This window comes from Bos taurus, chromosome 28, assembly GCF_002263795.3.
Source record: "Bos taurus isolate L1 Dominette 01449 registration number 42190680 breed Hereford chromosome 28, ARS-UCD2.0, whole genome shotgun sequence".
NCBI classification, from domain to species: Eukaryota; Metazoa; Chordata; class Mammalia; order Artiodactyla; family Bovidae; genus Bos; species Bos taurus.
This window is the reverse complement of record NC_037355.1, coordinates 23,169,631-23,182,476: the sequence shown is the minus strand read 5'-3', so window position 1 is coordinate 23,182,476 and position 12,846 is coordinate 23,169,631. Positions and strand designations below refer to the sequence as shown.

Sequence of the window (12,846 nt, the reverse complement as noted above, 5' to 3'; positions counted from 1 at the left end):
TCAATGGGCAGTTATGTAAGACATCAGAGTCTGTTACTTGCTATGTGAGCAAATAGCACTAACACCAGATGCATGAGTCCACTTTGTATTGGATTCTCCTGAAAGCAGATCCAAAGACTGAGGCCTTTATTCAGGTCATGTATTTGAGAGGTAATTACTAGCAGCAAGTGTAAAAGAACCTCAAGCATAAAAGAACAGGCAGGAAAGGAGGAACCAATATATTATTGAGGTTGTCACTATAGGCATCAGTTTCTTAAGGACCTCTGAGAAGGGACAGAATGTCTCCCAGAATTGTCTGATCAGTAGATGGAAGCTGAGAATTTTATCCAGTGGCTCCCATCCCCATTGGATGAGGGTCACTTCTAGTGGTGTTGAGTTTCCAGAACTTGCAGGCTATTTGTGCTTGACCTGAGAATCTCCTAGAGACTTGGAGCAGGCCCTGAGAAGGAATAACAGAATGAAGCATGGAATACACTTGAGGTGGGATGTCTTTGGAGGACATAGAACTGTCCCCAGGAATAACAGCTGGAATCAGAGACTGGTCCAGTGGTGAGATGTAAAGCACCAAAGGCCTCTAATGTAGTCTGTAATCATAGCTATGAATGTGAGGGTAAATGATCAGAAATTAGTAAGAGAGATGATCTGGTGAGAAAAGGGTGGGTTGGTTGCATTAATTGTGCTGTTTGTTGTTTGCGTGGGGTGAAGGTGCTTTCGAAAAAGATGTCCCCCTGCCTGCTGACTGCGTGCTATACCTTAAGGGTATCTCTCACGTCTAACACAAACCACCATTTTCCGGCCATTTCCTTCTGTCATCTTTTAATCTTTCAGTCTGAATTTTGTTCTTTTTACCTCAAATACCTTTCACTATTTCCATTCTGCCTAAGGAAATCCTATTTCAATCTTTAGCACCATATTCCAGTCACATCAGATGCTTGTGATTCGGGAGGATCTATTTTCTTTGCTCGTGATAATCTCTATTCCTAGAATATGATGTTTGCCAGCTCCAACTCTTAACATCCTAATCAGTTTTTTAAATGAATTATATATGTCACATCCTTATAGAAACCTCCTTAACCATGACAGTCAATTGTTTTTTATTTGTTTGCACTTCCTGTAAGATACTCATCAATCTCTGTCTCACTTCCTCCCTAAGTTACCCCATCTCAGTCATTCTAGTATTCCCCAAATTGCCTCAAATGGTGCTTTGCCCTTAGATAGATAACTCAAGATGAATTTGTTACATTGAATGAATATACAAATACTGAAGTTTCGTTTTGCTCATTATGCATGGTAATATCTTGTATCAGGTAATTTTAGCCATTTTCCAACAGAATCATGAAAACATTGGCACAGAACTTATTTGAAAGCATATTTTCCAGTTCTGTCTTGTTCTACTGAATATAATACGTGGTACCCTTTTTCTCATTTATCATATTATGTAGTTAGCAACATGACTTAGAAAAAAAGCAAAAAATGTGTTCTGAAGTAACAGAACCGGACATGGAACAACGGACAGGTTCCAAATTGGAAAAGGAGCACGTCAAGGCTGTATATTGTCATGCTGCTTATTTAACTTTTATGCAGAGTACATGTGAAATGCTGGGCTGGGTGAAGCACAAGTTAGAGTCAAGATTGCAGAAAGAAATATCAGTAACCTCAGTTATGCAGATGACACCACCCTTATGGCAGAAAGCGAAGAGGAACTAACAGCCTCTTGATGAAAATGAAAGAGGAGAGTGAAAAGCCTGGCTTAAAACTCAACATTCAAAAAACTAAGATCATGGCATCCAGTCCCATTACTTCATGGCAAATAGATGGAGCAACAATGAAAACAGTGACAGATTTTATTATCCTGGGGTCCAAAATCACTGCAGATAGTGACTGCAGCCATGAAGTTAAAACTCTTGCTCCTTGGAAGAAAAGTTGTGACAAACCTAGATAGTGTATTAAGAAGCAGAGACATACTTTGCCAACAAAGGTCTGTAGAGTCAAAGCTATAGTTTTTCCAAAACTATATAGTCATGTGAGATGTTGGACCATAAAGAAGGCTGAACATTAAAGAATTGATGCTTTTGAACTGTGGTGTTGGAGAAGACTCTTGAGAGTCCCTTGGACTGCAAGGAGAACAAACCTGTCAGTCCTAAAGGAAATCAACCCTGAATATTCATTAGAAAGACAGATGCTGAAGCTCCAATACTCTGGCCACCTGATGCACAGAGTTGACTCATTGGAAAAGCCCCTGATGCTGGGAAGCATTGATTGCAGAAGGAGAAGGGAACAACAGAAGACAAGATGGTTGGATGGCATCACTGACTCAGTGGATGTGAGTTTGAGAAAACTCCGGGAGATGGTGAGGGATAGGGAAACCTGGGCTGTGGCAGTCCATGTGGTGGCAAAGAGTCAGACATGACTAAGTCACTGAACAACAACAAATTTGGTTTAGTCTAAAAAAATTAATCAAAGAATTTATTATTTAATTAATAGTAAATCAGCTATATATCAAACTGCAACTCTATAGATATATTAATATTTGTATATGAGGTGCTGGATGGAATGAGTAGCAGAGGAAATTAGTTGGAAACTTGAAGAAACAATAATGAAAAAAGGACAGGGGAGTAAATATCTTTAAAATGAAGGAAAGACAGTGTGGTACCACTGAGGAAAGATGCAGACCAGAGCAAATATATCCATCCTGGAAGGAGATTGCTGTAGTTATTCAAGTATTTACATAGATTGGCACAATCTAAGACAACAGTTATTTGTATTACTATCAATTTTTATATGGTAATACATCAAAATGTAATTTTTTAAAGCATAGGAGGACAATCTCAGTCTGACTTTCCGAGTTTAGTTGTAGATAAGAACACACATCAAAGTCTTTTATATGAGAAACAATCCCTCTTTAAACCTGTCTCAATGTAGTTAATACCAAGTCTTATTGCTTTATGTGACAATCAAATTACTAGAAACAGGAGTTTATTCCATCTCCACGTCTTCACTCCCATTCACTCTTCCAACCAGAGCAATAGGGTTCCTGTTCCCACTTTCCCCTAAAACTTAATAATCTAGTGGTCAAATCCCATCGAGAAGTCTTGGTTCTTTTAATTTAACTTATCTTTAAAATACAATTCTGAACCGTTTTATCTTCTTGAAATTCCTGTCAGTCTCTTGATTTTCCTTTATTATAATATTTAATGGCACTGTCTCCTCCATTAGATTATCAGGAATCCTGTGTTTCCAACTTGACATTTCTCACAATATCTAGTTCTTGGTAGAAATTCAGGGGAAATGTGTTCAGAAATACTTGTTGAATTGAATGAAATCAAATACATAGAAAAAGAGATTCAACATATCTATAATGTAGGTATTACAATTGCGTTTGGTAGGATAAGTTCATTTGTAGGGCATTGAAACAAATTTATTTGAAAGTATCCCTTTTGACTGTTGATCATTTGATCTGTGTTGCATGGCCATCATGTCAGTCTCTTTTTAAGGTCCTACTCTTTCATCTATCCAACATGCCCATATTACTCATAAGTGGTAATATTTTCTAAGATTTTATTCACGGACATCTCACTGTGAATGTCCCTCTATATCATTCTGTTCACCTCCTTGGTTTGAATTACCTACCATATGTATGCTGGCTTTCAATCCAGTATCTTTAGTGCAAATCTTCTCTTGGCCCTCCTTCTATATGTTAATGAAAGAAAAAAAGGATAAAAGGAAGAGAAGGTCATTGTAAATAACTCCACCTCTGAGAGATTTCTTCTACTTTTCCCTTACGTATGTAGAACTAACGCACCTTATAGTTGCCAGCTAACTCCTAACTTATCTGTTGTCTGACTCCACTGGTCTACTCTTTGTGGACATCAAACAGCTCATTCACTTAAGGTCTTTCCCTCTCCTGGAAACACTTAGCACTCTACACCCTGTGGAAGTAACTGCTCAGTAAATGTTAATTAGTTGCCGTTAGTGATTTACTTGTCTGCATGCTAAGCAGAATCTTTCCTTGGGGATCTTCCTATTGCCTTTGTGAAATTGTTGATAGCCATAAAATTTCACAGTTCTTCTGAGAAAGCACCACTATCTTAGATGAAGGTATTTTCTGCCCCCAAATCTATAACTACTATGGATATATCCTATCATTGCTAAAGGAAGAGAGACAGTGTTTTGTTTTGTTTTTCCATGTAGCTACATCATTCAACCCCTTGAAAGTATATTAATTCTCATGTAATCCAAAACTAGAATAAGTATCTCCTGGTTTTAAAATATATACTAAAATGTAATTTTCACAGAAGGCAAATTACAGATTCTGTCTGATAGCTATTCATATCTTTGTTTTATTACATAGGTTATTAAATTAAGTGAAGGAATTGACCAAAAACTTTGGAACCATTCATTCTCATTGCCATTGTTAATGAAACATTCAAGATATTGTGATCCTTAAAAACTCAATATTATATAAATATAATGCATTATTTTTCCAACTTAGTTTTAAATTTCAGAAAATATCTGCTGAGTAGAATAATTGCCTGATTGTCATTTATAAGCTTACACATAATTTAATTTAAAAGAACTAATTGTAGCAGAATGTTATACTTGTTTAATAATTTAAGGTGTGAGGGCAAGAACAATTAATGCAAACAAAGAAAATTGGACATCAAAACTCATTTATTATTCTCCTTGCTCTATTAATCTGTTATCAACTGGCATAATCAGTGATCTAACTTGGTTTAATTACTTTGAAGTCTACAATTTAGCTAATCAAAATTTATCATGAGTTCTTCCTACAAGGCAGAAAACATTTTATAATTTTGTAATTATGAAAATACATGCTGAACCATGTTGTTTGTACACATGCATAAACATTATAAGAGTGCAATTTCTTTGAGGGAAAAATGGAGTACTGTCACTTATAATTTGACCTCTAGGCTAAGTACAGTTTAAGAAAAAAATAGTAATTTTTGAGAGCAAGAAAGCTATTGCTCAATAATTTTTTTTCTTGGATATTTACCTTGTTTCAGCTTTGTAAGCAACATTCATACACAGTCTTAAATATTATGATTTTAAAAGACTGTGCAAAAATATATAAAAGGAATTTTATAATTACTGATATTGTAAAAATATGAAATAATATGAACCATTTCCTGGGGTGGAAAAAAAACTGAATGTTTTACTTCTCCTCAGCTCCGTAAGGCTATCATAGATCATGTGTCAGACTCCTTTTTGGATACAACAGTCCCACTTCTGGTTCTCACTGAAGCTGCCAAGAATGGCCGGGAAAAGGAAATAAAAGAATATGCTGCAATATTCCGTGAACACACCAGCAGGCTTGTAGAGGTAAGTGCGCTGGAATTATAACTACTCTAAATCCAGGAGAATAGGGCTCTCATTCTGCATTTATAGCTGAACTGAGCTCAAACACAAACTTTTGACCATTTACAGCAAATGAAACAGAGATGGGCCAAAGTAATATGAAGGTATGTATCTCAAATTGCATGAACTATTCCCATTGGCTTGGAAAGGAACATTTTATAAATTAGAAAGAATTGTGAAAATATGATGAATATATTTTATTAATACATTTTCTTTTCAGAGCTACACACACACACACACAAAACCTGGTTAAACATGGATTTTATCATTACAAATATTGTCTTCATATTCTACTTTAAAAGTATTAGATGCTCTCTCTCATGCCATTTTATTGTTTCTCATCTTTTCATGATTATGTTACTCCTCAGCCTTTCAAATCATATTCAACTATGAAACATGACTGTAGAATGTAGGATATACAGGGATAGAGAAACCCAGAGTAATTAAGTAGAGATAGTGGATTGGTCCATGTCCCAGTAGAAGCAAGAGGAGATGATAATAAAACTATAATCCTCTTCTGCTTGGAAACTGGAGACATACCCCATGTTTTGGGAGGTGGGTTGGCATATGAAGGAGCTATGAAGTGCTGGGAAATTCCTAGAAGACAGATAATGAAATCTGCCATACTATGGGCATCAGTATTGCAGTCACGGTATAAGAGAAAGTCGAGTGGAAGAATGCCCAACTCCAGTAAAAAAGTGAGAGTACTCACAAGCCCAGGAACCAGTGGCAGAGAGGGGGAAATGTGGTTGGACTGATTCTCATACTGAACTAGTACCCATTAGTATGACTCTACCAGTTGATTTTGGCTTGTGTCTAGACTCATTGTCAGTGCCCATGCTGTGCTGATTATTAAATGTTTTGATTGCCAGAACCTTCCCATATAGGCCATGAACTCTGTGGTGGAACATGTGTTTGGGGGCCCAAATTGCTTATCAAATTTGTATTAGAAATAGTCACCACTTGAATTAGAAACACAGCATTCTACACAATATTTATGAAGGTGAAAGACTTTCCCAACATTTTTAATGTGGATCTGCTGGGAAGGAAGTTTCCGTGTAACCAGCACTTCCACTATAAGCATTCTGCACCCCAATCCTCACATTTAGAAAATGAGAGGAGTGGATAAATAAGTGGTTACTAAGAAAATTTCAGCCCTAAAACTGCCTTACCTCCAACTTTGAAATGTTTGAAGCTCCCAAGAATTCTATGAGAACAGGGCAACTGATATAATTCCCATTGGCCTTATGTGGAAATGACGTACAAAACCCAGACCGAGCTAATGAAGAGTCAAAGCTGAGTTCCAGGTTTGCTTGCATTTAACTAATCCAGTCAATTGCTTATTATTTATTTATATATTCCTTCTTGTACTCATTCCTCAAATATTTATTAACTATTCCCACAGGAAAATGTTAAAAATTAAAAGAGAGCAGAACAGAAGGAGCAAGTCATTAAAGGCACCAAACTAAATGCTGTCCCTATGAATCATAAACCTTTTGTCTAGAAATGTGTTTTCTAAGCTGAAGGAACACTAAATTATGAAAGTAACTTTTTAGTGAAAAATTCAGAGTAAAAGTTGGTTTCTGCTAATATTTCATCCTTACTTCTATTTTCAGTTTAGTTTCTAATGAGACATAAATCTCTTAAGGTGCTCGATGAAGGACTCCTTGATCACACAGTTTTGGGGAAAAAAGTTCTATTTGTCTTTGTGGAGATTTTACATTTCTGAAAAATCCAGATATAAAGAGATCTCTTTAAGTTAAATTTTCCCCAAATCAATTTACCTAAAGTACTCTTTCTTTCATAAAACTTATTAGAAAAATGCTGCCTTCCAGGACCCTTGAGAATACTACCTTAATTTTATTACAAAATGATAGTTTATTATTCTGTAGATAGAGCTCTAAGAATCTATTTTAAATTTTTAAGGATTTTGAAAATTCTATATTTAATGTGAATATGAAACAATAACAGATTTTTGAAATTTTGAGTTACTGAGGGATGGAGAATGGGTCTTATTCAACTATCTTTGTTCCCTTAGCACATTATAACGAGGTTATGTTGGCTTTGGAATGTTTCAGTTCTCATTCTGTTATTACCTAGAAACTTGCCTTCAGTTCCAATAAGTTTTTACTACTTAACAAACATCCTCAAACTTAGTGCTTTAAAACAGTAATTTATTATTTACGATTATTCTCTTATTGATTTGCTTGTTGGCTGGGCAGTTCTTATGTAGGGGCTCTCATGTTCTTGTTGCCAACTGTTGGTTGGAGATGAAGCCTTTCAAAGGTTTAACTAGGCTAGACCTCCAAGATGGTCCATTCACAAGTTTGAAAGTGCATGCTATCTGTCAGATGGGAGCTTAGCTGTGGTTGTTGACTGGAGCACAAACCAATATATAGCTTTTCCATGTGGCTTCAGCGTCTTGCAGCATAATTTCTAGGTTCTGAGATGAGAAGTCCCAAGAGCAAGTCAGAAACAGGAAGTAGAGCTGACATTCCCTTAATGTCTGGGCCCAGAAGTTGATAGAGTGCAGTTTCCACTGTAGTTTATTGACTGAAGCAGTCACAGGGCCTGACCAAACACAAGGGGATAGGAGGAGGCATGAGACTCCACCTCTGGCTGGAAGGAGTAGCAGAATATTTGTGACCACCTTTAGTCTACACTTCTCTCCTCAGGGCTTCATTTGCTTCAGCTGTAAAGTGAGGGTTGAACAAGATAACCACCAAGGTCACTACCAGTTTCTAAAACTGTAAGATCTGACACATTACAAGAGACAGTCTTACCTTTCTAAGAGATAAAGACATAGAAGAAAATGAAAATGGTTTTTAAGTGTACTGCTTGAACACTGGATTGTATATATCAAGGAGTTGGAGGGGGAGGAAGGAGCACTGCATTTATCTCCTGGGAAAATTCTTTTTTTGAAAGGAGCTGTCTAACCAAAGCAACAGAGAAAATCATCATTAATTTACTACAAACATTGAGACAGAAGTGTCTGGGACAGAGTCTGAGTACATAAGACAGCTCAAATATATCATTTTCAGAGGATATTGTGAGTTCACTTTGTATAGATTGCTTACCAGTCTTACCACCTCCTTTTTCCTTACCACTGCCCCTATACAGACATGCACACATACCCATCTTATTTCCAAGCTGGGGTATCTGACATAGCAGGGCAAAAGTCTTAGAATCTAAATGACTTCAGGAAAAAAACTATTTTCAGTCTGTCTGGGTTTTGATACCTCAACTCTGTCAGAGAAATCTGCAATCTAAACGTGAACTTGTTGAGGGAAGTCTTAAATGTGAAGAAAAAAAAGTCCATTTTTAAAGAATTCCTGTCAGATCTTTGGAGAAAAACTCCATGCTGTTTAAAGGAATGCTTTAGATAATGATTAACTTGTGACTTCTGTGAAAGGAATAGTAAAAATGTAGAACTGAACACAAAGGAAAAAAAACCACAAAATGGTAAGAAATTCTATGGGAAATATGTAGAAAACAAAAAAATATTCAGAGCATTGGATAAAGAAATAGGAATGAGAAGCAGAGTGACCAATGAATTAGGCCTAAACATTCTCATTATCTAGTGAAGTCATGTCTATTTTATTATTTAGTAAGTTTCTGTTCAGTTCAGTCGCTCAGTCGTGTCCGACTCTTTGCGAGCCCATGAATTGCAGCACGCCAGGCCTCCCTGTCCATCACCATCTCCTGGAGTTCACTCAAACTCATGTCCATTGAGTCGGTGATGCCATTCAGCCATCTCATCCTCTGTCGTCCCCTTTTCCTCCTGCCCCCAATCCCTCCCAGCATCAGAGTCTTTTCCAATGGGTCAACTCTTCGCATGAGATGATGTCTTAGGGCACCATTAACTCTACTGGCTGCCACCAATCATACTATTAAACAGGAAGTTTAAAATACTAATTTTACTTTAAAAATAAAAATATTCAGTAATTCTTGAGAGTAAGGATTTTATTTCTTATTGCTTTAAACCTCCTCTAATAGCAAAGTCTATAAGCTAGTTCTCAATGTATCTTGTCTTGAATGAAGAAGCACATTCCTAACACCAATGCAGTCTTCTTTCTCTATAAAAAGTTGACTGAAGAGTTCCAGTAACTGGACTTGAGATATACGCCTGATCCCAATTATTTAGTAGCATCCCTTTCTACTCTATTGTACAAGGATGCTTTAAAATAATACTTCACAGTGATAATAGCCAGTGCCTTTGCTAATAATTATCAAAACCAGACATTAGAAACCATGCTCCAGATCTCCTTCAGAAGGAATTTATAGCAATTTGATAACATCATTTAAGACTTTTGCCCACTTCAGAGATACAGTTTGTAACTTTAATGTGATATTATAACTATTATTCAAAACCATACTATTATATATTAAATAAAGGCATTGTTTTTATAATGGCTATTATTTAATATTTCTCTAAAATTAAATCTTAAAAATTCCACCATTTTTTTTTTTTTTTGGTTGTATTACTATTTGTTTTCAGCAAGTAAATCATGCTGAACACTACATTTGCTACCAATTGAATGGTAAAATCTCCTGTTTGTTCCATGGATATTATCATGTTAATTATTATTAAGCATGACAGTGTTAATAATCTAGGCCTAAAAATTTCCTGTGAATTAGTGAAGTTTCTTTATGTGAAAAGCCAGCTTCGTCAGTGCTTTGACTTATTCATCAAAAATTCATCTGTCTTGATGTACCTTATTTTAGTAAGTCATGGGAGCCTTTCATCAAAAAGGAAAAAGTGGGTGGACATTTAATTATAATACTTCCCTCCAACCTACAAAGCTGATTGTTCCCACTCACAAAATGGCAAGCCAGATTTAGCAAAGCCCCAGTGCCAAGAGAGACTTTAGAGGGGACTCTTGCTGTTTGCAAGAAGTGCTCGTTGCTATCAGCTCTACTAATATTGTTGCATTTTGACAGAATGCTGTTCAAATGTCATACAATGCTTTAACTGATCATCTGTTATAAAATAAGGATATGTTTGGATATAAATAAATCAGGCTTTTAGAGTCCTATCCCATTCTTCCTCCTTTCCACCCCTCAAGAAGAAAAGAAAAAGAACAAACTGATATTTACACTTGTACACAAACTAACAACTGTTCTCAGTGAGCATCTTGGCAGCTCTCCTCTTTTGGTGGTGAGGGGATATTATAGCTAAGTCAGAAATGTTTTTGCTTATACAGAATAGAGCACACAGGTGTGACTGCCCACTCCCTGGAGTAGAAACTGCTCAGCATTATAACCTTCTTTTAGCTACACTTGATTTTTGAAAGCCTATCCTGAAATCATGGTGAGTGACCTTTCCATATTTTAGAGGTTTCTTTATTAATTTTCTATTATTGATCTTTGGAATATAGGGAAAGGTTAGACAATTAGAGATAAGTCATAGACTTTCCATAACAAATACAGGTATTTTTGAATGGAATACAGTGTTTTGGAATTAAAAGGAGAAAGAAAATTATGTGAGATTAGTTTGGAAATTCAACATGAAGTTAGCAATATTTACATAAAGCCTTGAAAACTAGTCAGGATTTGGATTTGAAAAACTAGAACTCTGAGTGGAGATACGGCATAAATAAAGGCACAATTCTCATCCCTGTGTTGAAGAATATAGTAGAAATGAAATCTAGATTGTTAAATTGGTAGTGGAAAGTGAGTTAGTGGTAGTTCATGAATAGCCTTGAATATTTGAATGCCAGGGTGAAGAAATTAGATTCCATCTTATAGAACTGGATCCAGCAAGTTGCTTGTCACCAGGGGAGGCTCTAAAGGGAAGTCATATTGTATAGGGGCAATTTTTCATCCAAACTTAAAAATTTCTACCCTTAATAATTGATTCAAATCTCATGAACATAAACTGTCATTTAAAAATGACTGCATCTAAAACCTAATTTATTATCATACATTAAAGAGAAAGAAGAAACTTAGTTGTTATGATGAAATTGGAACAGACAAGCAAATATCTCAGGACTTAATGGTATCCAATAGAAATAGAAGCCCGGCCACATACATAATTTTAAATTTCCCAGTAGGCATTCTAAAAATAAACAGGTAAACTAATTTTAATGATGCTTTATTTAATCCAGCACAGTCAAAATATTATTATTTTGATATGTAATTAATATAAAAAACTATTGATGAGACATCTTTTTTGTACTACATCTTAGAAATCTGGTGTATATTTACACTTAAGGCCTGTCTTTACTAGCCATATAATAAGGGTAGTAAAACATTCAATAAATCATTGTTGAGTTAATTAGTGTATAAAAAAGTAGTTGAAAGTCCATTAATCCTAGGAAATCTGTAAAGATTGTAACAGTATGACTTACTAGTAAAAAGTGGAATATGAAGATTTTCTTGATGTTCTTTGGAAAGTTGCTCAGTATCTCATATCTGATCTGTGAAAGGCATTCAGTTCAGTTCAGTCGCTCAGTTGTGTCCTACTCTTTGTGACTACAAGGACTGCAGCATGCCAGGCTTCCCTGTCCATCACCAACTCACAGAGTTTACTCAAACTCATATCCATAGTGTCAGTGATACCTTCCAACCATCTCATCCTCTGTCGTCCCCTTCTCCTCCTGCCTTCTATCTTGCAAGCATCAGGGTCTTTTCCAGTTAGTTAGCTCTTCACATTAGGTGGTCAAAGTGTTGGAGTTTTAGCTTCAACATCAGTCCTTCCAATGAATATTCAGGACTGATTTCCTTTAGGATGGACTGGTTGGATCTCTTTGCAGTCCAAGGGACTCTCAAGAGGCTTCTCCAATACCACAGTTCAAAAGCATCAGTTCTTCAATTCTCAGCTTCTTTATAGTCAAACTCTCACATCCATACATGACCACTGGAAAAACCATAGTGTTGACTAGATAGACCATTGTTGGCAAAGTAATATCTTAGCTTTTTCATATGCTGTCTAGGTTGGTCATAGCTTTTATCCCAAGGAGCAAGTGTCTTTTAATTTCATGGCTGCAATCACCATCTGCAGTGATTTTGAGCCCCCCAAAATAAAGTCTGTCACTGTTTCCATTGTTTTCCCATCTATTTGCCATGAAGTGATGGGACCGGATACCTTGATCTTAGTTTTCTGAATGTTGAGTTTTAAGCCAACTTTTTAACTCTCCTCTTTCACTTTCATCAAGAGGCTTTTTAGTTTCTCTTCACTTTCTGCCATAAGGGTGGTGTCATCTGCATATATGAGGTTATTAATATTTCTCCAGGCAATCTTGATTCCAGCTTGTGCTTCATCCAGCCCAGCGTTTCTCATAATGCACTCTGCATATAAGTTAAATAAGCAGGGTGACAATATATAGCCTTGATGTACTCCTTTCCCAATTTGGAACCAGTCTCTTATTCCATGTCCAGTTCTAACTGTTGCTTCCTGACCTGCATACAGATTTCTCAGGAGGCAGATCAGGTGGTCTGGAATTTCCATCGCTTTCAGAATTTTCCACA

General features: G+C 36.2%; 1 protein-coding gene across 5 annotated transcripts in view; it reads left to right on the top strand.

The window, feature by feature from the left end:
- CTNNA3 (catenin alpha 3) overlaps positions 1–12,846 on the top strand; it is a 1,905,103-nt gene that overhangs the window by 997,316 nt on the left and 894,941 nt on the right. For all 5 annotated transcript variants that reach the window (XM_005226477.5, XM_005226478.5, XM_059882614.1 and 2 more), the window contains 1 exon segment: positions 5,188–5,340. In XM_005226477.5, the coding sequence (XP_005226534.1) occupies positions 5,188–5,340 (153 nt within the window).